The following is a 20,365-nucleotide window of genomic DNA, read 5'->3' on the forward strand; positions in this document are numbered from 1 at the left end:
GTTATCCCCCATTACTGGAGACTTCTCCTCTTGCCCCACACCTTGACTACCTTGGGCTGCAGTTTTTCGTCTCTCTTGATTATCCAGAGCTAATAGGCCTTTTAAAAGGTAAATGTCGCTTGTCTGGGGTAGAGTCCTCCTGGTTGCTTTTTAAATACGGGACATTTAAAATTAAAATAATAATTAAATTATTCTAATAAGTATGTAAATAGCAGGCTTACAGATTGGGTAAAAAGCTACAAGCGAAAAGCACGTAAAATATTGATTATTTATCCTGTGGTAACTTAAAGGTGGTCTGTGTCTGGTTTTTTATTTTGTTTTTTTTTTAAAGATCGTATCCCTCTTTCACCAGAATTAGTTTACTCCCATTCTGTTGAGTTATGTCAGGGTGACATTTGCGTTTTTTAAAACTGTGTATGTATTGTGCTAGCATCAAGATAGTGTTTATTTGAGCTATTACGTGTATTGAATGACCTTCTTTAGACAGTTTTTGGAAGTTTGGCAGAGTCTTGATGCTGCAATTTTTCTACAAGTGAAACACCCACTAAGCTATTCAGTCTGCTGTCTGTGAATACTTTAAAGTCTATTTGGTTAGTTTGTACAATGTAGCATAAATAAAGTAAGCTTGCTCTTAGTCTGGAAAAACAAAACAGAGACACTGTCCTGTTTCTGTCAGCACAGATAGATCCGCAAGCAGGCTTTGCGGTCACTGTTTCACCAGTATGTACTAGCAGGATCAAGACCATAACCCGATTGACTCGGTTCTTGCTCTAGTCAAGACAGACAAGCAGAGCTAGATTCATGCTTGGCTGTTCGCCACACAGCAGTTTGAACTGGTGCTGATCACAGTGTATATTCCCTAAGTGACATTCCTATCCAAGCAGACAGTGATCTAACTTGTTTTTATTATGTATAAAATAATGATTCACAGAGTCTGATATCCTCTTTCAGGTGTGTGCTTGCTCCTGAGTGATTTCCAGTGGGGTTACTGAGAGTACAAACTGCTGTGCAGAATGATTAACATTGGAAAAGATGCCTGGTTGTGTATTGATGTAGCAGCCAATTCTACTTCTTAACCGTATGTTTTGATCTTAATTAAAGTATCTCCATAGCACTGAAAAAAAGCTGTTTCAAGCCAGCAATCTTATGTGCTTAGGAGTACTAACATATGCAAACGGAGTATAGGTCACCTTTTAGATAAGGGGGAAATACTAATATTTCTTTCCAAAGAGTTGATGGATTCTTTTGTTTGTTTGTTTTAAATCCAGATCTGAGGGAAGCAATGAGACTGAAACTTCTGCGCCTTCAGACTAGATCTTTTCACGCTTTAACAACAAAATGCCGATGCCAAGGATTTAATGAAACTGGACGTCTGCTATTAAAGCTGTATAATGAAGTTGGCAGAACAGCTTACAGAACACCAAAATCTTGGAATTTGTCTGCTCTGAAAACGGCTTCCCCTTGTTCGACAAGTCAATGTGTGCAAGTCAAGAATTGGCAATTGCTCCAAGGAAATGTGTCAGCTTTGGGAAAAAATGTTTATTACCAGAGTAGAGAAGGGTTTTTTACATCCTGGAAATGTTTTGGTGTGGCAATGATGGAAAACTACAAGCTCAATACAGAACGTATTAAAAAGCTTGGGAACATATCATCAAGATTTTACTCAGTTGTTTCAGTTGGTAAAATTATTCCGAAACACAATAACCAGCCAGTTAAGAGGCCACCAAAGGCACCAAGGACGAAGCAGCCATCCAGAACTAACCAGCCACTGCTGTCAGACATGGAGGTAAAGTATAAAATTTACAATTGATGTAATGTTGAGGGAACTTCATCAGTTTAATTTAGATTCAGATTGGGGTTTAGAATAACATCTTAATGAAATTAGCATGTTTATTTGGTGAGGAGGATTTGGTTATGTACCCTCACATTGGAACTTCACAAACAGAAACAAGCTTGATAGAAACTTGTGTGGCTGATATTTTGAAGATAAAATGGAGATTTAGTAGCAATGTGTAAACAAAAGTGGAGGGAAGATAAGTGGCTATTAAAGCGGAAAGACGAAATCCATTAGAAATAATTTTAACGAGTGCACTCAAATTACGTTTAATATTGGGAAACAAAATCTAGCTTTCAAAATAATTGAACTTTCCCTAGGTATCCTTGCTTGCCTATTTCTACCCAGTTTTAAAGCTTTGCTCAAACAGAAATCAAGATGAAAGTAAATAGTACAAATTTATATTCAGATTAAGTTTCAGATGGGAAACTGAAGTGCAGACATAGCCTGTGTTACTTGAGGAAGACTACTTCGTGTATAGAGATAGCACCTTGATCTCCACACTGCTAGGTCTGCAGAGTAACTGCAGCAACAAACTGTTTTGGATAAAATGAGATATGATTAAGCAGAATAGTACATATTTGTGTCTGTTTCTCCTTAAAACAGCTCTTTGCAAGCTTCGGTAGTAGCCAGGGCAGACCTTAAGCATACTTGAATATAGGATCTCCAAGGAAAATCCTGTTGTCCGTAGTGTTGCTTTTCTCCTCAAGCTACAACAACTGATTTCCATGGTATTGTTAGTAAAGTAGTATTTTAGATGAGACTGGAATAAGTACTGTGCTTTCAGAAATAGCTTCCACATTGCAGAATACATCGTTTACATGATCTACTGCATGTGAGCACAGAAACTGTAGATTTTTTTATTTGCCTTCTGTTTAATACTTTGTATGATGAGCAGGAGAATGCTCTAATGTAACATAAAGGGTCCATTTTAGACAATTTAGTTCTCACTTGAATTTTCCCATTCCTTTGAAAAAATAAAGTGAAGAATATTAGTCCTGAAAGGCCATGTAATGTTTCAAGCTTGTTATTCATGCTGTGACATTACATTCGGAGACTGCTTCTTTTTGTTGTTGGGTGAATTGAAGTGACAATTCTTTTAGATGCTTGAGGCTTCTAAACGGCACCATAGAATGCAAACAGTGTCTTTGTTTGACATTTTCATATATATGCAAGTAATAATGCACTGCTATTTTTACTTTCTTCCATTGTGAAGAAATGGAGAAAATACTGTCTGATATACTGAAATAATAATATGCTTTCCGAGGAAGCTTCCACATTTGTGGCAAAATGCTGTGCCAGAAATCACATAAACTCCGATCTAACAGAAACATTTGCTATTTTTGAATAAACCTCATGTGATTTTGTTAGATATATACCTTCATCTATAGGGGTATGGACAGGCTGTCAGCTTGACTGAAGGCTGACAGTATTTTGGAATAAGCGCTTTTTTTAACCTATTTGTGCATTTCCTTGTAGATACATAGTATAGAGAAATAACTGAAAGATGTGGCTGACTTCTGCAAGTTGACTGATAAAAGTATTCCGAGTGGAGAATCCCTGAGGTGTTTTTTTCAGTGCACTGGTGGTTTTCTCTAAATCCTGGTTGTCATGAAAAAGCTGATCTCGCCTTCCTGTGTGCCTTCCTGCCTGTGTTTGGAGGCAACCGTGGCCCCGCAGTGAGGCTGGCCCTATCCTGGCCCTGTTGCCAGGGAGTTACCCAGGGGCAGGCTGCTGACTCTGCCTCTTCCTCGCCTGCCCCTTGGGCACTGCTGGTCCTCGTCCCACTCTCAGTTAGATGAACCCCGAGGGTCTCTCGTATATTCTGTCCGGGAGGGCCTGACAGTTGACACCTTTTTTTTTTTTGCAGAACAGTCTGAGTAAGGTCCTTCCTACCCCTCCTTCCCCAGCTCTGGTCTTCATGTATTGTTTACAGGTGAAGCACTCAGCACCAGTAAGACCAGTTTTTCAGGATTGATGGAGGAGTTACTTGAAAGCAGTTAACTGGTTTAGTCAGTCTGTCAGTGAACAGTACCACTACTCAGTTTAGCTGATCTCAAAAAGTCTGGTGGCATGAAAAGCCTCTGAGCTAATTTTTTAATGCTGTAGCCATATAGTATAGAAGAAGCTTGAAATTCAAGTAAAGATGTTGTATTTACTACCCTGAAAATAAAGACTGATTAGTATGGTGTTTAGAGGATTTAAATTCATCCTATAGGTTTTCTTTCTTCAAAATTTTTGTGAAAGGGATGGGCTAAGGAGAATCATGATTCTGTGAGCCTGTACAGTTGTTTGGGAGTGTGCTGATATGGAAAATGAGTTGTTGAGGTACTTAGAATGGCTACTCCTAAAGATAGCTGTTGTGGTGCTCTGAGTAGAATCTGAAGTCCCAGCTGTGGGCAGAACTATGGCGAGTAGCTGGAGTTTTTTTCTAGCACCAATGCAAATCTTGTATTCCTTTTTTTTAAAGTTTTCAGGTGAAAGTGACATAGCGGGAAGCATGGCATTAAGGTTGATCGGCCAGTTAACATGTCTATTTTAGGATTAGCTGAATCACTCTTTAGAGTGTAACCTTTTTAGCTCTATCATCTCCACCAACTATCATGGTAGCTTAGAGAACTAGAGTGCCTGTGGACCTATGTTTTACGTGTCTTAATCTCAGATTGTACCCAATCCAAATGTTCCCCAAGAAAAAAGATTTTACTAAAAAGTTCAGTAAAACAGTGCATTGAAAAAAAAAACAAAAAACAAACCAACAACAAACACCCCAAAACACGAACTAGTACATATCGACAATGCTATTTCAGGCAGGTAGAACTTCTGGTTCTGACTAAATGTCTTTACATTGAAACTGAAATTGCAGCACTAAGAGCCTGTCCTGTAGTGTGTCTGCCTTGAAATGAATAATAGCGTAAGTAGTGAATCATGGGAAACATAAAGCAAGATAAAGATTTTCGGATTATATACTAGCTAGGAGATAAGTGTTTGTTCCCTTAACTCTTCACAGAAGAGTTCTGTGGCAGAGCATGTGTACTTGAAATAACCAAAGCTTTCTGGAAGAATCTGAAATACAACATTTGCATTGCAGTTTAGAAATTGAGAATGGATTTGTACAGATGAAATTGTGATAATGCAACTTTCCAAAGATACTGCAGCAAAGAGATCTGAAAACATTTCTGTTCCACTGTTAACAGCTTTATAGCATAGTTGTGGAAATATGCCTACAAAATTGCTCACTGAATATTTCAGTTACTTTTAGAGATTAATTTCTGTTAGTGATCACTGAATTAAGATGATGTGTAAGCAAATCTTTGGAAGTGATGAAAGAATGTTAACAATAAAAAAGAAAATAAGGTTTAAATGTGTGGTTGTGGTTCTGATGACTGGTAACAGGCCCCCCCAAAGGAATAGAACACTTTTTTAAACCTTGCTGTTTAATAGTGTGTGAGTGCTGCGAGAATATAATTTGGATTTTAAGTTGAAGTGTATTGTGGGTATAAATGCTTGCAGATGAGTACAGTTCTTTTGTTCATTTGTTGTTAGTTACATCCCCATTTGTATTAGTTACAAAACGCTGGAAAGTGACTGATCTGCAGTGAGACACATTGCTTTCTGGATATCTTCCACTACATTGTCCTGGAAAACACTATCATGGGACATACATAGTATCAGAACAGAGAAGTCCACTTAAAACAAATAGTAGAATTTTAAATCAGTTTATTGTGACTTGTTTAATTAACCAAGAAAATCTTTACAGGGATGACTTACTGTTTTCTTTGCCATGCATGAGTCAGTCTCATTGCGAGTCAGTATCATTTTTCCAGTTATTTGGTCGAATGTAGTTTTAGTTATTTAAGATTGTGGACTATTGAGACAGACTCTGGGTGTTACATACTGTGCAACTGTGGTGTATGTTGAGACCATGTTGTTAGTGCAGGATTTAGCTCAGGGGGGACACTGCAGTTCCGAGGCACCTACAGCTGGCCCCAAAGATCTGTGACTGAGTGTGCTGCTGCACTGCCCTGGCTCATAGCCCCAGGGTCACCAGGGCAGTGAGCTTTGTGTGTGGAAGAACATGATGTTTGTGCTTGGGGCTTCTGCTTTGTAAGTAGGCTAGGATGGTTGCATTCCATTTATCTTTAAAATACAGATGTTACAGCTTTTGGGTGTCTTTTGATTTCAGTGGTCAGCTGAGTGTGTCATAAGCTGTCGGATGGGAGCAAGAGTAGCTTTACTGTTAAAGTATTTGATTGGCATTCAGGGAAGAAGAAGGGTTCACTTGTGGCTCTATGACAAAGTGATGAGACTTGGTTGTGTCACCTGGTTTGATCTCGGTCTGCGATTTGCTCTCCCGCTTAACAGGGAGCCAGTAATCTCCTTAGCATTTGTACACCAGGTGGACAGCATGGCAACGGTATCATAGAAAAGAGTGAATAAATGAAAAATGTCACTCTTGTGATAAATTTGAGGCACACAGTTTGTCTTATGAACATCTTGCTTCAGCTTTGCCCTAACTCAGATCTTTATTCCTTTGGCACAGAATCTGATGCAGTGCACAGCCTTTGCAACAGCAGATGAGTATCATCTCGGTAATCTGTGTCATGACCTGACTTCACATGGATATGTTGAAATAACAAGTTTGCCTAGAGGTAGATTTTTGAAACATATTGAAAGCAATGTTATACTTTGGGAAATGAAATATGGGTGAGGTATATAAATTTTATAATTTTTTATATTCTTATTCTGGTAATACCCTGGAGTATATCATATTGCCTGTAAAAATATTGCTTTGCTTAAAAATTCTATTTGCCTAAAAAAAAACACAACTAAACCCTTCAAAATAGCAATATAATCAGCACTTGCTGTTACACTGTGATAATTTTTCCTAAAATTACAATTACACCAAAAGTATTGAAAAAATAGATGCATGCAGGAAAGATAAATTTGGGAATTTTCTGATACAAATAATTTCTATAGAAGTTCAGTAATTGAAAAAATTCTGAAAATTTTCGTTAATTAATCTTTCAATAACATGATACCGTAGTGCTTCGGTTGTCGTAACAATTCTGACATTTGAAGTGTTGCATCTTCTTTCTGTACTCACACTTCTGTTAATGTGAATCACTGAGGATTGGAGAGGTAAGCATGCAGGAGAGAATCTTGCTGATTAAGTAAAATGAAAAATGTATACTCAGAAATGCTTAATTCTGGTAAAGAGAATGCAGTTGATACTTTTTTTCTGGTTTTTTCGGCGGTGGGGGGAGAGGGGCAAATATATCCTAGCAATTGTTGGATGTTTCACCTAGCTAGGCTTTGGCAAAATAGTGGGTTCTGGTTTCCATACAAAGTATCTCTGGAGACTTGGGAAAGTATGTCTTGGAAATAGCTGAAGTATACTACAAGAGAAAATCAAATGGAGCTTTTTATAGCTTAAGGAACCTTATGCCCTAGAACAGCTGTGATTTTCCTATGGTGGCAATAGAATGCTTCCCCCCCCTCCTTTGAATGAACGCCTTTTATGAAGCTAGGAGAATGGCAGACAGTGTTATGGGCATTTCAGTAGGGCTTATCAAATACCTGAGTGCCTCTCAAACACTTAATAATCCAAGTGTAATAATATTCCAGTGGGACTCGATTTCAAACACAAGATTTACTAGCGATCATCTTGCTCAGAGAGATGAACATGGAAAGAGGAGGTGCTGTAGAGCATAGGCTTCATGTTCCTTCGCAGTTTCTGTGTACTAAAACCAACACTGGTTTCACAGCTTTGGGATAAAAACTTTGTGCAATGCCCAGCATGACTGAATTATTGTAAGGCAAATGTTGCTGGTGTTTTATGCTGGGAGTGTGGGTTTTGCCATTTTTTTCATTTCTTCGTGGTGTGTTTTTGACTCCTCACAATAGATACTCTGTAAATCAAAAGCTTTGAGGAAGTAATGATGTAAAAATGTTGGATTGTGCCAGCAGTTCTGATGTGTTGTGATGGTTGGCTTGTGCATGTAGCAGTGATTAGTTACCAACTCGAACACTGAACCTTGGAAAACTGAAAAATACTAGCATGTAGAAAGCTAAATGAATAATTGTTTTTTGGATTTATTGCTTTGTAGTGTTCTTCCTACGCATTATTCTTGTCGACCTCTTTAAAACATTTTGGAAGCAGATCCTGTACCTCCATTTACAATGGACCAAATTCTCCTCAGTTGTGTATGTTTTAGCTGGAGTGGATAAATAGAGCTGGGTGATATTTGAAAAGGCAAAAGAGAAAATGCAGACAGGTGTTTCTTCCATGGTGAACTCAAACGTCACACCCGTTTCTGAATGGGAAGAGCAAGTGAAAGAAAAGTCTTTAAATGAGTTCATAAAGACCAACCACATGGTCCCAACTCAGATACTAGCAAAAGTATATCCTGTACTTGGTTATCTCTCTCAGCTGCCTCAGTCTACCTGGCCTCTATAGCTTGGACAGTAAAGCAAAAGGTGGAATTTGTACACAGGCTGAATTTGATGTCTTGTCGATTGACTTCTGATCTTTCTGCAAAGGGGTTGAACTTTTTAAGGTTTGGGTGTTAGGCCCTGCAAATTCCTCTTTGTGGAGTCTCACTTTGTAGTAAAAGTAGGGGCTTTTGCTGGTCAAGCTTCCACTAATTCTGCAACAAAACAAGTCATGCTGGAAAGTAACTTTTTTTTTTTTGTCAAAACCACATCAGGAATTTTAAAGCTTTTATCTATATTAGTGTGTGTTACAATGGAGCAGAACTGTAGGGGAAAAAACCAAAGCTCTGTTCTGAGAACCCACCATTTGCTTTTTGTAAGTTTTCTTACAAACTTGCTACTTACCCTGTCTCAGGTCTGGTCCATTGTAATAAATGCCTGTTAGTGGATGGAGGACCTCAGGTGCATTTTTGGAGCTCCTCTTTCAGTTCAATTCAATGCAAAAAAGACAAAATCCGGTTTGTGTGCTCTGACAACTGTTGTGCAGTGCACATCACAAAGCGTGGTAAGTGGGGGTGGTTGGAAGATCTGTTGCAAAAGCAAATTTCTGATGTGAAGGAAAACACAGGTGTACCCTGTCATGTTTTGGGGGTACATGCGTTCAACTTTCTGCCTGTCAAAACAAAGTCAGCACAATTGGAGTGTAGATTAGTTCCTTGCTATATAGAAAAGAGAAAGATCATCTGGGCAAGCAGATTTGAGTAGTAATTTCTCCACAACACTGGGCAACTTCCGCAGTTCACCCACATTGCCTGTCTACTTCTGTATTTTATTATTATCTACTGTGCTGTGCATCAGTTTTTCCTTAAGTCTTTTTTTCTTCAAAACTCTCACATTTCATTCACTAAAGATTCCAGTGGAATTCAGCATAGCGGCTGAGTCTGTCTAAGTGCAACACGTCAGAGAAGTTGTTTGATATTATTGTTTCCTGGCAAGGAAACATACATTTTTCCATCAGAAAAATAAAGTATGGGACTGACTGACCTGTTAGCGTGTAACTGTTAAACTGGAAGTATATGCTTACAGCTCTTCTGTTTAGAAGTCTGGCTAATTCTTCTTTTTTTTTCATGTATTTCAAACTAGATGCTGCGAATGTTTTGGTGATTGGTACTGAGAAATCTGCAAAAGAAGATGATCCTGGCATGATTTTTTTCTTCAGGTAAGCTATAAATCATGCTCAGAATACTATTTTATTAGTAGCAGTGGTGTGAGAGAAGCAGTGCAGCGTGCTAGATCATTGTGTCTTTTACTACCTCATGAAACTCAGGGAGTAAATGTCCAATCAGTATGATTAAAAAAAAAAAAGAATTGTATGAACGGTTTAAAAATAACTTACCTTCTTGTGTTTTTCATTATATTAAAAAGCAACTATTAGGTAGTTTTGGAGAAGATAGCATTACGTTTCTTGATCCACAGTGACAAAAATTACCACTATATACAATTTGAGTATTGCACTGAAATACATTTAAAACAGTGTGATTACACCTCAGTTTTTCCTTGAATTCACAGGGAAGGGGCTGTTGTGTTTTGGAATGTGGACGAGAAGAGTGTAAGTAAAGCAAAACTGTGTGCTAAAACTGGATAAGCAGGTGCTTGGTCAGTCCTGCAAAGCTCAGCAGGCTTGGGCTTGCTTTGGGCGTTTGGATCTCTCCATGAAGGAAAAGGGCTGGTTCTTCTGAGTGCAGATGTTTGCTTGCTGCTGCCCTCAAGTGTGTGGGTCATCTTTGAAATTTTACTTTCTGCACATGAACAAATACATGTGCATCATACAAAGTGGGTAATGTTTTCTACTGAAGGCCAAAAAGCTGAAACCTTAATCTAGCAAGACTGACAGAAAGAAAATTCTCGCAACTCTGCATCCTGAAGTAGATCAAAAAAATCAACCTGTGAATGGCTGTTTGAAAGGCACTAATGTAGCAGAAAATGTAGTAGAAAAAAGGGATCATTCTATTCCATTTAAGTCAAAACTATTCAAAACTTACATGTGGATAACTTTGAGACATTTGTAAGCAACTTTTAAATTCTATTTTGTGTTTCTACCAGTTAGCAATTTTCCTGAAGGAAAATTTTTATTGTTTGGCTTAAGTGTTAAAATATGTGGTTATTGTAATAACATACCCCTTATGATAATTTGGTGCTCTTCGCTGACCAAGAGGGGTAGGCCACAGGCATGTCTATTTTTATGAATATGTATTTTTAAATATTTTTGTATTACTGTGGTTAAATATAACTGGATTCCGGATACAAAGAAAGTATCGCTTGTACCTCTAGGCAGGGTATATGAAATTAAATTATATATTAAATAGATGGTGCTGAGAGGCACAGAAGTTCACAGGAGAGTTTTTATCAAGGTAAATGAAAACACAGAGCAGTTGTTTCCAGACATGAGCAGTTTCTGGATTCAAGTTCACTTTTTATGTTTCAGGCCTGAAATGTTCCTGATTCTCTCTGTTTTGGGGGGTTTCAGTGTATCAGCTGCCCTACAAAAACATACTAGTTCTCTCTTCAAACCTTGCCTGTAGCACCCTGAGGTTACTATACCTGTAACTATGCTACTGATTCACAGGTAGTACTGAAGACCAGCAGATAACTCCTGCTGATTTTTATGAGTTGGGCACCTGCACCTACCAGAGTACTTTCAAAAGTCCCATTTTGTTGTGCGTGCTTAAGTATCTTTAAAAATTTGATACCACGTTTTCCTTGTCAGTACTAGTAACTTTAATTGGTGCCTTGCTACCTTTACTTATTAAAGAAGATGAAGACTGCCTCTTTCTGCTTAATGAAATAATAGTCAAAAGTTTTAACTTCTAAACATCTTGCTCAAATAGAGGAGGTATTTTTATGCACACATTTTAATGAACTAAAACAAAACACCCAATAACAAACTCTTCCGCAGAACAGAAACTGAAAGTAATTCAGTAGAACAGAACATAGAGAATCACTGAGAATAGGCAAACTGCTTTTAAAAAGTACTACAGGATGACTATTGGGAGAAGAAAAACTACTTTAAACTAATGGACACTTACCAGAAGAAGTCGTAACTACAAGACTGATCATGAATATAAATTTAAAATGTGAGATACCACTTTCAAAGACCTGAGTAGGGAGGCTGTGCAGCTTCCCCACCAAAAAGAGCAAGGGCAAAAAACAAAACTAGCTTTGAGGTGGAGTTCCGTCTGTTTTGTTTAAAAGGAAGTTGTGTGACATGTTTGCCTCTAACAGCAAGAGTTAGCATTTAGTGAATCCAGAACACCTCTTCTAAATGAAGAATTCGTTTCAATTGCAGAGTGATTTTTTTGAGGGGAGCCTTGTAGCACATGGAAAGGAACAAGAATGAGGGATCCTAAGTCAGGTGTCAGAGGAGAAAGTTTTGTGAGAGAAAAGGGCTCTTTCTTCCTGCATCAGGTTTTAGTGTGCTTGAGAATAAAATGACAATAAGATTACTTCTGCAAGTAAAGTTGCACATTTAACCATTTACAGGGTTGAATGTGGGCAGCTGAAACCATTTTTACAGATTTCTGTAGTGGTAAAGGATTTCTACAATATAACCCAACCTCTGGTAGCTGAAACAAAACTATTGATTTTAGCAGCAATCTAGTAATTTGGCAGAAACAGCTACCTGATGTACTAATCCTAAAGATTCGTTCCCGTGCTCGGACATCTACCAAAATCGGGTATAGTTTATTGTTATAGTGCTGAATATGTCCGCACTGTCTTTACTTTGCTGTGGTTAGTCCTTACACTCTTACATATATGCAGACATTAAACAACATTTTAGTTTTCACAGATTCCTTGCAGTTGTCCATAGTCACAAATCCTTCCACATAGCTACAGATAGCTTCAGAAGTGAACTATGCTAATAATCGCTTCATTACTTAGCACACCTGTTCATTGTTATTTAAATAACTTCAGCACAAAAGTTGCATCATCAACCTATTATATGCAAGATCTTTGTAGAGAGATAGTGTACTGCATGGTAACTGTTCCTGTGTGTGCAATTGTCTTTTTCTTAGATGAAGAATATCATGCAAGTGCTAGAACAGCATGAAATCCAACCGTATGAAGTTGCACTAGTCCACTGGGAGAATGAAGAGATGAACTATAGAATAGGAGAGTAAGTATCTTCAGGCACTCTGATGTAAAAGCAAATAGACACAAACCAAATCAAACTCAAGTGAAAGCAACTAGTAAAAATATACTCGTCTTTACTCTTTCTTCAAAAATGAGTAAAACAAGGAAAGGAGAAAACAGTAAATGTAAATTGACAAATTTTGCCATACTGCTTAACTTGCAAGTAATGGCCTTTGTGACCTGGCTATGCAGTAGATTTTGTAAATTATGAAGCACCACGCCTATGCAACTGAACATGTTCTTCAGCAATCCCAAACAGAAACTGTGTACCTCACAGAAAAAAAAACAAGTATGCATTACTGAGACAAGTCTGATCTTCAAGAGGATTCTCTGCATAAGCTTTCCATCATGACCGCTGGGTTCATGCACAAAGATTTAATTCTGCACATGCTTCACTTCCTAGGAAAGTTGTAACTTTGATACTGTGGAACGATAAACCTGCCAAGCTGTCTTGCCTTATTAAGTAATGTTTTTTCATCATAGGGAGCAAATGATCTCTATGGAAGTATTTCACAGTTGTAAATGACTATATAAATTGTACGTAATTTTCCAGCAGCACCAAAACTCAACTCCTAGACAGAACACTGTAACCCAGGGTGCTGAGCTAATGAGGTTAGGCGTATTTAAGGTAACCTGGTAGAGGACAGGGGTTTGGATTTTTCCTGGCCCTATGAAAACTGCATGTACCATCCAGTTGTGTAATTTGTGAATCCTGACATATTCCATTGTGTTTATGCAAGGTTCATAGAGAGATTGACGTGATATTTAACAACTCTCATGTCCCCTTTTCTTTGCCCCTGGCTCGCTATGCAATAGAGGTTTCGGGGAAAGTGGTATGATAGCAAAGAGGGAGTGATGTTCATAAAAGTGACAGAGGAAAAAGAAAACAGAAACAGAAAGACAGTACAGAAGATAAAGAGCAGGAGAGAAGCCAGAATCCTGCTTACTCTGTTATCAGTGTGTATATAATAATGCTGTAGTTACTATCATTACTTGCTGCAGTTTCATATAAGGCTAGAAAATTTGGTCATAGTATTACTCTTAGACTAAGTAACTGATTTTCAGTGATTTGGTTTGGTTGCTTTTGGGTTCAACATGAGTAGAATGCAAGGATGGGCACGATATCCATATAGATGTGGCATGTCGTATATAAACAAACTAGCAACCTTTCTTGCATTGTTGGTTGTGCTTTAAATGTCCCTTTGCTGATGGTTTAGTAAATGAAGATGCTTCAATCCTGTTTTAACAGAGGTCAGTCAAAGCTTCATAACGGAGAAATCTTCTTAAATTCTGAGCTGGATAGTGATGAAGTTGTTCTGCAGAAATTTGCCTTTTCAAATGCCCTTTGTCTTTCTGGTAAGTTAATATTGTTTGTAATGTCAGCCCATGCTACAGGTTTTGTGAAATGTCCTTATAAGTGGGACTTGTACAGTGACAGGCTAGAGAAACTCAGTGTCTGGTTTAGGCAAACTGTAAAGATATCAATCTTTACAGGAGGATTCATTTCCAAAGCTCTTACTGTGTTTTCTGTAAACTGAAATTACCTCATTCAATGTGAATTGTCTTAAAGATGAACAAAAGCACATTAAGAAACATACATGCAAAAGGTACACATTCTGCTGAGCATCCTGTTAGCCACCCTTGAGCACTGTTCTAGGATAGTGATGAGTGTTGAGTCCAGTATTAGAAACTTGTCAGCAGTCTTAGGTAATTCATCCTGACATAATTTCCTCTAACAGAAAAAGCTGGATGCCAGCTAAAAAAGTAATGTAGAGCAGTGATTCCCAGCTGGGTAGGTGTACCACTATCAGAGCTGTGGACCAGTCACACATAATGTTTTACAGGCTTATGAGCCACGGCAGGAGGCACTGGGAAGAAGTGAGGCTCAGCAGTGGTACTGCTGCTTGGGGAAATACAGTAGGAAGTGGGAGCAGAAGTGAGCAGCAGTAAAGCCTTCCTCGAAACAATCTTCATAGGAAATATGGTCTGTCTGCCCCTACTGCTTTAGGGTCAATTACAGGATTCCGTAGTTGGGGAAGTGCACCTTGAAACAGAAGAGACATTAAGAAACAGAATACATGTTTTTGAAGAGATACACTGTTTGATCAAGGAGTGCACCATAACTAAATGGTTCTTGGCCATCAAAGGAAGAACTGTTGAGAAGAAAAGCCTTTCGCTCTCTGTAATGTTCCCATTCAAAAAGCCACCGCGTGGAAGAGTAGTGCCACATAGAATGGAGCAAGCAATTTACTCCCAGGAGATAATTGGCAACAATTTATGTTACTGTGAGACATGGACATCATAAAGGAAAACAGTTCAATAATGTTCAATAAAAATAAGGGATGCAGGTATAATGCAAGTTAAATTTATGATCCAGCAGAAAGCAACTTCTGTCAAATAACAGGTCATAGCAAAAATGCTTGTCGGCTTTTTTTTCAGGGGCTAAACTAAATGTCATTTAAATCACTGACTTGGATTAGGCCTCTGTGTTCAAAAGATGAGTGTGCAAAATGCTTAGCATTGGATTTACTGTCAGTGTCCTGACTAGATGAGACTGTTGATTACTACCACAAAAGAGTTCGTTTTGACCATTAATTAAATCTTCCCTGATCCATTTTTCTGAGTGAATAAGGTCAATTTTTTTATCTGTTGCTACTTCATTCTTGTCTGGTCATCTGCAGACTAGAGGGCAAAGGCTTTGAGTTGTATCATCTTCCTGTAAGAAACATCTTTCCAGGCTCAAGCTGAGGTGTAGTAGGACTAGTGTTGCCATTGCCTGTGCTGAACAGCTTCCATAGAAGACAAACTGTATCTTCAGTGAACACTATGTTCACCTAAATATAACATGGAACGTTGCTTAAATGTGAATTTAGCTTCAAACAAGTACAGGTGGTGTGTCTGTACAAGCTTATTTGCCAAGGTTTGAGCACTGGGCAAATGCAGAATGAGAGTTCTGGAGGACACTAAAAATGCAGTGGAGACTCTTGAGTGGCTCCACATGAAGTCAGCCTGATTTCTGCACAACTCATTATCTCCAGCCTCCTTGGAATGTAGTTTGCAAAAGCTTTGTACATACAGCAGAGCACTTAAACAGCTTTTGAGCTGAAGCGAAAACTCTGCAGGGTTGGAACTGATCATATGGAGGAGAGAGCTGCGCTCAAGGTGGTTCTGCACACAGCTATAGCAGTGCCCAACCCAGATTTCTCTGTAGATGTGTGAATATTGTATAATATGAACAGTAACTTCCTGCAAGTAATGTTTGTACACACTAATGTGTCTTGAAGCAGTATGTTGGCAAATTTAAGGTTATAGTTACTTGAAAGCATACATACCTCTCATAGTGTTTTGGTTTGTTACCTCTGTTTCAGTAAAGCTGGCTATTTGGGAATCGTTATTGGATAACTTTGTGGAATCCATCCAGTCAATTCCTGAGGTGAGGTCTTGTTTGTACCTCTCCCCTCCTTTTCTCCCGTGATTTGTAAAAGACCAGTGCAGATACAGCTGAGGATGTGGAAAAAGCAACTGAGTGCTTAATGCAGAAAGGCTTAAAGTGGTGGGACAAGAAGTCATTGGTCTTTAAGGGGTCAGGAGTGGCGTTCTGCACTGGAATAATGTTTCCTATGTTGTGCCGTTGTCACCTGCCACTGTTGAATGTGTACACGTAACAGGACAAGCAGCATTTAAAAACCTGGGCAGCGTGTGGCAGCTCGGGCTGAAAGTAATGTGCTTTAATGTGAATATAATGGGGAATTTGAGTGAACTACTTAAACCGTGTTTTTTCATAAGACTTAATTAAAGAGTACAAAGACCACATGATGTCACCTATAAAAGTGAGATTCATAGGGTTCAAAAGAGATATTAATTTTTATTATTTTCTTATGATGGCAATAAATTGCATTACGTTGCTTGGTGTAAGGAAAAAGCCTATAAAAATGCAAAGTAGTGGCAAGGTCAAGGAACACTGTCATGACTTAAAAATAACAATAGTAGGAAGAAAAAAACAAATTACTCTTGTTCAGGAAATCATTCACAGAAATTGCTCCAGGATTTTGTATAGATGCTGATGATGTACTCAGTGATTCATTGAAAAACCTAAATGAACAGCTGCGTGGTGATAAGTCTTAGAAAGCTAGATAAGCAAGGCACCAAGCAAACAAATGTTTGCATTCAGATTCCAAGTCACATACACACTTCAGGCTGTAAAACTCCAGACTTCTTAACTACTAGTCCGTGCTACTTGATCAAGTAGTGAAAAACTTGTTACTTTGCAGATACTCAAGTCACGAAGGAAGGTAAAACTGTCTCATGCAGATGTAATGCAGAAAATTGGAGAACTTTTCGCATTAAGGTAATTTTTTTTGTTACATCCAAGACATTGTATTACATAGAACTTAAAAATTAAGTTGGGCATGATATAAAGACCAGGATACACACTAAACACACTGGGATGGGGTGGATGGAAATTTCTTCGACCTTCTTTTGGCCTGATACTGTGTGTGCTGTTTGTTAGTCAGAGCTCACCATTCACACTGTGGCATCTCGGCTATAGACAGGTTCTAAGCAGCGGATTGTAAACAGCCAAATTCCACACCCTTTTTCCTCCCTGGGTCCAACAATGCCTGTCTCAAAACCAGTAACTATAGTAGATATGAGAGTATGCAAAGGATATGAGGGATGATGGGGGTGGATAAAACTGTTATCTGTGGCCTAGAGGTAGCAAAACATTTCTGTGAGCTCTGTTCTTCCCTTGATTTATTCAGAAACCACTGCTACATTCTAAGAATTTAATGGGTTTTTTTCCTCTCTCAAGTGAAATTTGGCTATTGAGAATACAGAGCATTACACGCCCTTCTACCAAAATAACTCAAAATCAGTGAAGAGTTAAATTAAAAAACTGATTAACCATTTTAAACATCGGTATATGTATATACATATATATATGTGTGTGTGTGTGTGTGTTTGAAGGACTGTTCGAGGATGAGTAATGATGTTCTACATGTCCAAAGATTTATGGGAGCAATAGGGTGAGGGTGAGAGACTTTAGCTCTTTAGTCTTCATTATGTTGAGATAGTAGCCTGGTTGTGAAAGGTGTGCCATGCTCACATAGACAGCATGCGGTACTAATCACACTCTGAGATACAAACAAGCTGTTAAGGAGCTCCCCAGTAACTTCAATTCATGTTAGATGTTCAGCTTCAGTGAGCTACTTAGCATAGTGAAGGACTTCTCTGCAGATAACAAAAGTTAAGGTGACAAGTTGAGGACACAACATTGCCACAAGGCAAAAGTCATTTATGCTCAAAAATATTACACAATATAGTATTCTCAGAAAGTTTCAGGAGATGTGGCCAATTTTAAACAATCACTACAATTGTATTTTTATTATAAAAGGATTCTTTAAATTACTGGAAAATTTTCCCATTTCTTTTAATAGCTGTTAAAATACCTGCTCCTCTAATCACCCAAAGGAAACTTAAACTACTGTACTATACCCATTCTTTTCAGACACCGTATAAATCTGAGTTCAGACCTGCTGATAACACCTGACTTCTACTGGGATAGAGAAAAACTGGAAGAGCTTTATGACAAGACTTGCCAGTTTCTCAATATTAATCGCAGAGTTAAGGTAGGTGTCTTACTGTTAGAACAGCAGCCTTAAATATTCAGTTACTTATGAAGCATTCCAATAAGCTACATCTTCTTTTCCTTGTGCCTGTTTTCATGAGTAGATAGAGAATCAGTTTAATACCTGCAGATGCATATCTAATTTCTGTTCTTTCTGTGGAGCTATTGAAATAGACTCATATTGAAAGCTCTGTTGCTTGTGCACATTGCTTTACAGGACTTTCTGTTCTTTCGCAGAAGAGCATTAACAGCTTTCTAGTTCTGTTTAGTGAGCCCTTCTGTGGATTGTGTTCCTTTATTTAGTGATCTCATTCCACTTGTGGAATCCAGATTTGCCATATTATTTGGAATCTTTTGCAGGTAATGAATGAAAAGCTTCAGCACTGCATGGAGCTGACAGACCTAATGCGAAATCACCTGAATGAAAAGCACGCTCTGCGCCTCGAGTGGATGATAGTAATCCTCATCACCATAGAGGTTGGTGGGGCTTTTTCCACTATCACACTGAAAATGTAGTAACAAGCATAATTTATATACTTTGTAATTTGAGAATCAAGATCATTTTAATAGTGCAATATAATGTACAAGGGGATTAGTCTTCAGTTCTTTGCAAGTGATGTTTTAATTGCAGCTGTAGTTACTTTTCCTGTTATCTTATTTATGGTGTAAGCTGTTTCAAGGATGATTAAATCAAATAAAAATTCATATCAATGTGCTTGCTATTCCGCAGGTTCTGTTTGAACTTGCAAGGGTAGCTTTCTGATGACAGAAGAAACTCAGGGAGAAGAAAACTGACAAAACTGTAAAGACCACATGGCCCAGAAGACTCCTGTCTGTCATATGCTCTGAATAAGTATATGTCTCTTGATAAATATGTACATCTTTCAGTCAAAAAAAAAATAAATCAGTCTGTGAACATTATTCCCAGCTGCTGTGCTAGTGATTTTGGAGAAGTTTTAACCTATGGATGTGCTAGTGTAAAGCTGAGATACTAATGATGTGTTTGTAGGCGAAGTTTTCTCATAAGTAGGCCTGGATACGTGCAGGGCTGAAGCAGGGAGAGAATTAACTTCGTCTTCTTAATCAGCAGGGTTGGAAGGCGGGAACCCTTCAGTGCTGCGTGTACTCATCTATTGAAGGACTCTACTGTCTTGTCCCCTTCACAGCTAAAATGATGCCGAGCACTGAGCTACCATGTGCATTTCTGACCAATGATGACATTTTCTGTCATTTTCCCCAGTTCTTGGATAGCTGTGACACTGTCCCCCAAGCTTGGGAACAGCACTATATGTTCTCCTTACGTTACCTGGCATGATTTTAGTATACCTGATAAGGTATACTTAACGTTACGTTCTATCCCATCACAAAAATGGATTTACATACTTGTATGGGAATACATTTATTTAGAAATATTTGCATGAAAAGGGAACTAGTTGAACTTTATCTGAGGTCACAAGAAGCCATATCTGTGACCAAGGCAAAGCCAGAAAGCAGAGGACTAACCTACACCACAGAAGCGGTATCAGTTCAGTTACACTAAAAATTCCTGATGAGATTCCTAACTAGGAAAATCCTATACATACTGTTAAAACCATTTCCTTAAATGACATACATTGTACTAACAAAAGGGTATTTTTTTCCCTTGGTCTAAATTGCAGCTACTCACCAGCTGTTGATAAAGCTTTGTTCACTAGGCGTAGAAAGATTTTCTAATTAACATATTCATACCAGAGAAACGACTTGGCCTACAGAATGGCCAAGATCTATTTCTTCATTTTTTCACCTTATACAGCCTACACAAAATGCGGCTTAAACACCACAATTCTCCTGCACCTCTAGGAAAAACAGACCTAGTCACAACAAAAACCATGAAAGCTCAGATCTACTTGAGGGCTGAGCGTATCCCAACAGCCTCCCCACGCAAGGAAGCTGAGGTGAGAAAAAGCAGAGCTGTTCCACAACTGCTGCTGCACCCTTACATCAGGGCTTTTCCCAGGGATCACTTTTATGCGCTTTGCGCTTCCAATGCTATGTGAAAAACAAGCGAGATTTGGACCAAGTGTGTGAAAAATTCTAACGGGGGGGGAGGATATAGGGTTGAAAAGGTTGGAACTATCAGAGGTACAATATTTACTCATCTAGCGAGAAGCTACTGCAGCTGTCATGCTTCCCACTGAGCCTTCTCACTAACATAAATCAGAAGTGGAAGTGTTAGAAATGGCAGCTGTGCTAATAAAACAAGATTTAAAGCACCGATATAAACTCATGTTTTACGACAGTTG

The 20,365-nt window shown here is 38.5% G+C and overlaps 1 protein-coding gene across 1 annotated transcript; it reads left to right on the top strand.

Moving 5' to 3' along the window:
• Positions 1-1,270: 1,270 nt before the first annotated feature.
• Positions 1,271-18,988, top strand: RMND1 (required for meiotic nuclear division 1 homolog (S. cerevisiae)). Its single transcript, XM_009869740.1, has 11 exons — positions 1,271-1,786; positions 6,375-6,483; positions 9,410-9,485; positions 9,836-9,875; positions 12,340-12,440; positions 13,707-13,813; positions 15,826-15,890; positions 16,729-16,805; positions 17,964-18,084; positions 18,444-18,560; positions 18,814-18,988. The coding sequence occupies exons 1-11, from the start codon at positions 1,283-1,285 to the stop codon at positions 18,844-18,846; spliced, it is 1,350 nt and encodes a 449-aa protein (XP_009868042.1). The 5' UTR covers positions 1,271-1,282; the 3' UTR covers positions 18,847-18,988.
• The last annotated feature ends 1,377 nt before the right edge of the window (positions 18,989-20,365 follow it).

Source organism: Apaloderma vittatum, unplaced genomic scaffold, assembly GCF_000703405.1.
Source record: "Apaloderma vittatum isolate BGI_N311 unplaced genomic scaffold, ASM70340v1 scaffold29145, whole genome shotgun sequence".
In the NCBI taxonomy this organism is placed as follows: Eukaryota; Metazoa; Chordata; class Aves; order Trogoniformes; family Trogonidae; genus Apaloderma; species Apaloderma vittatum.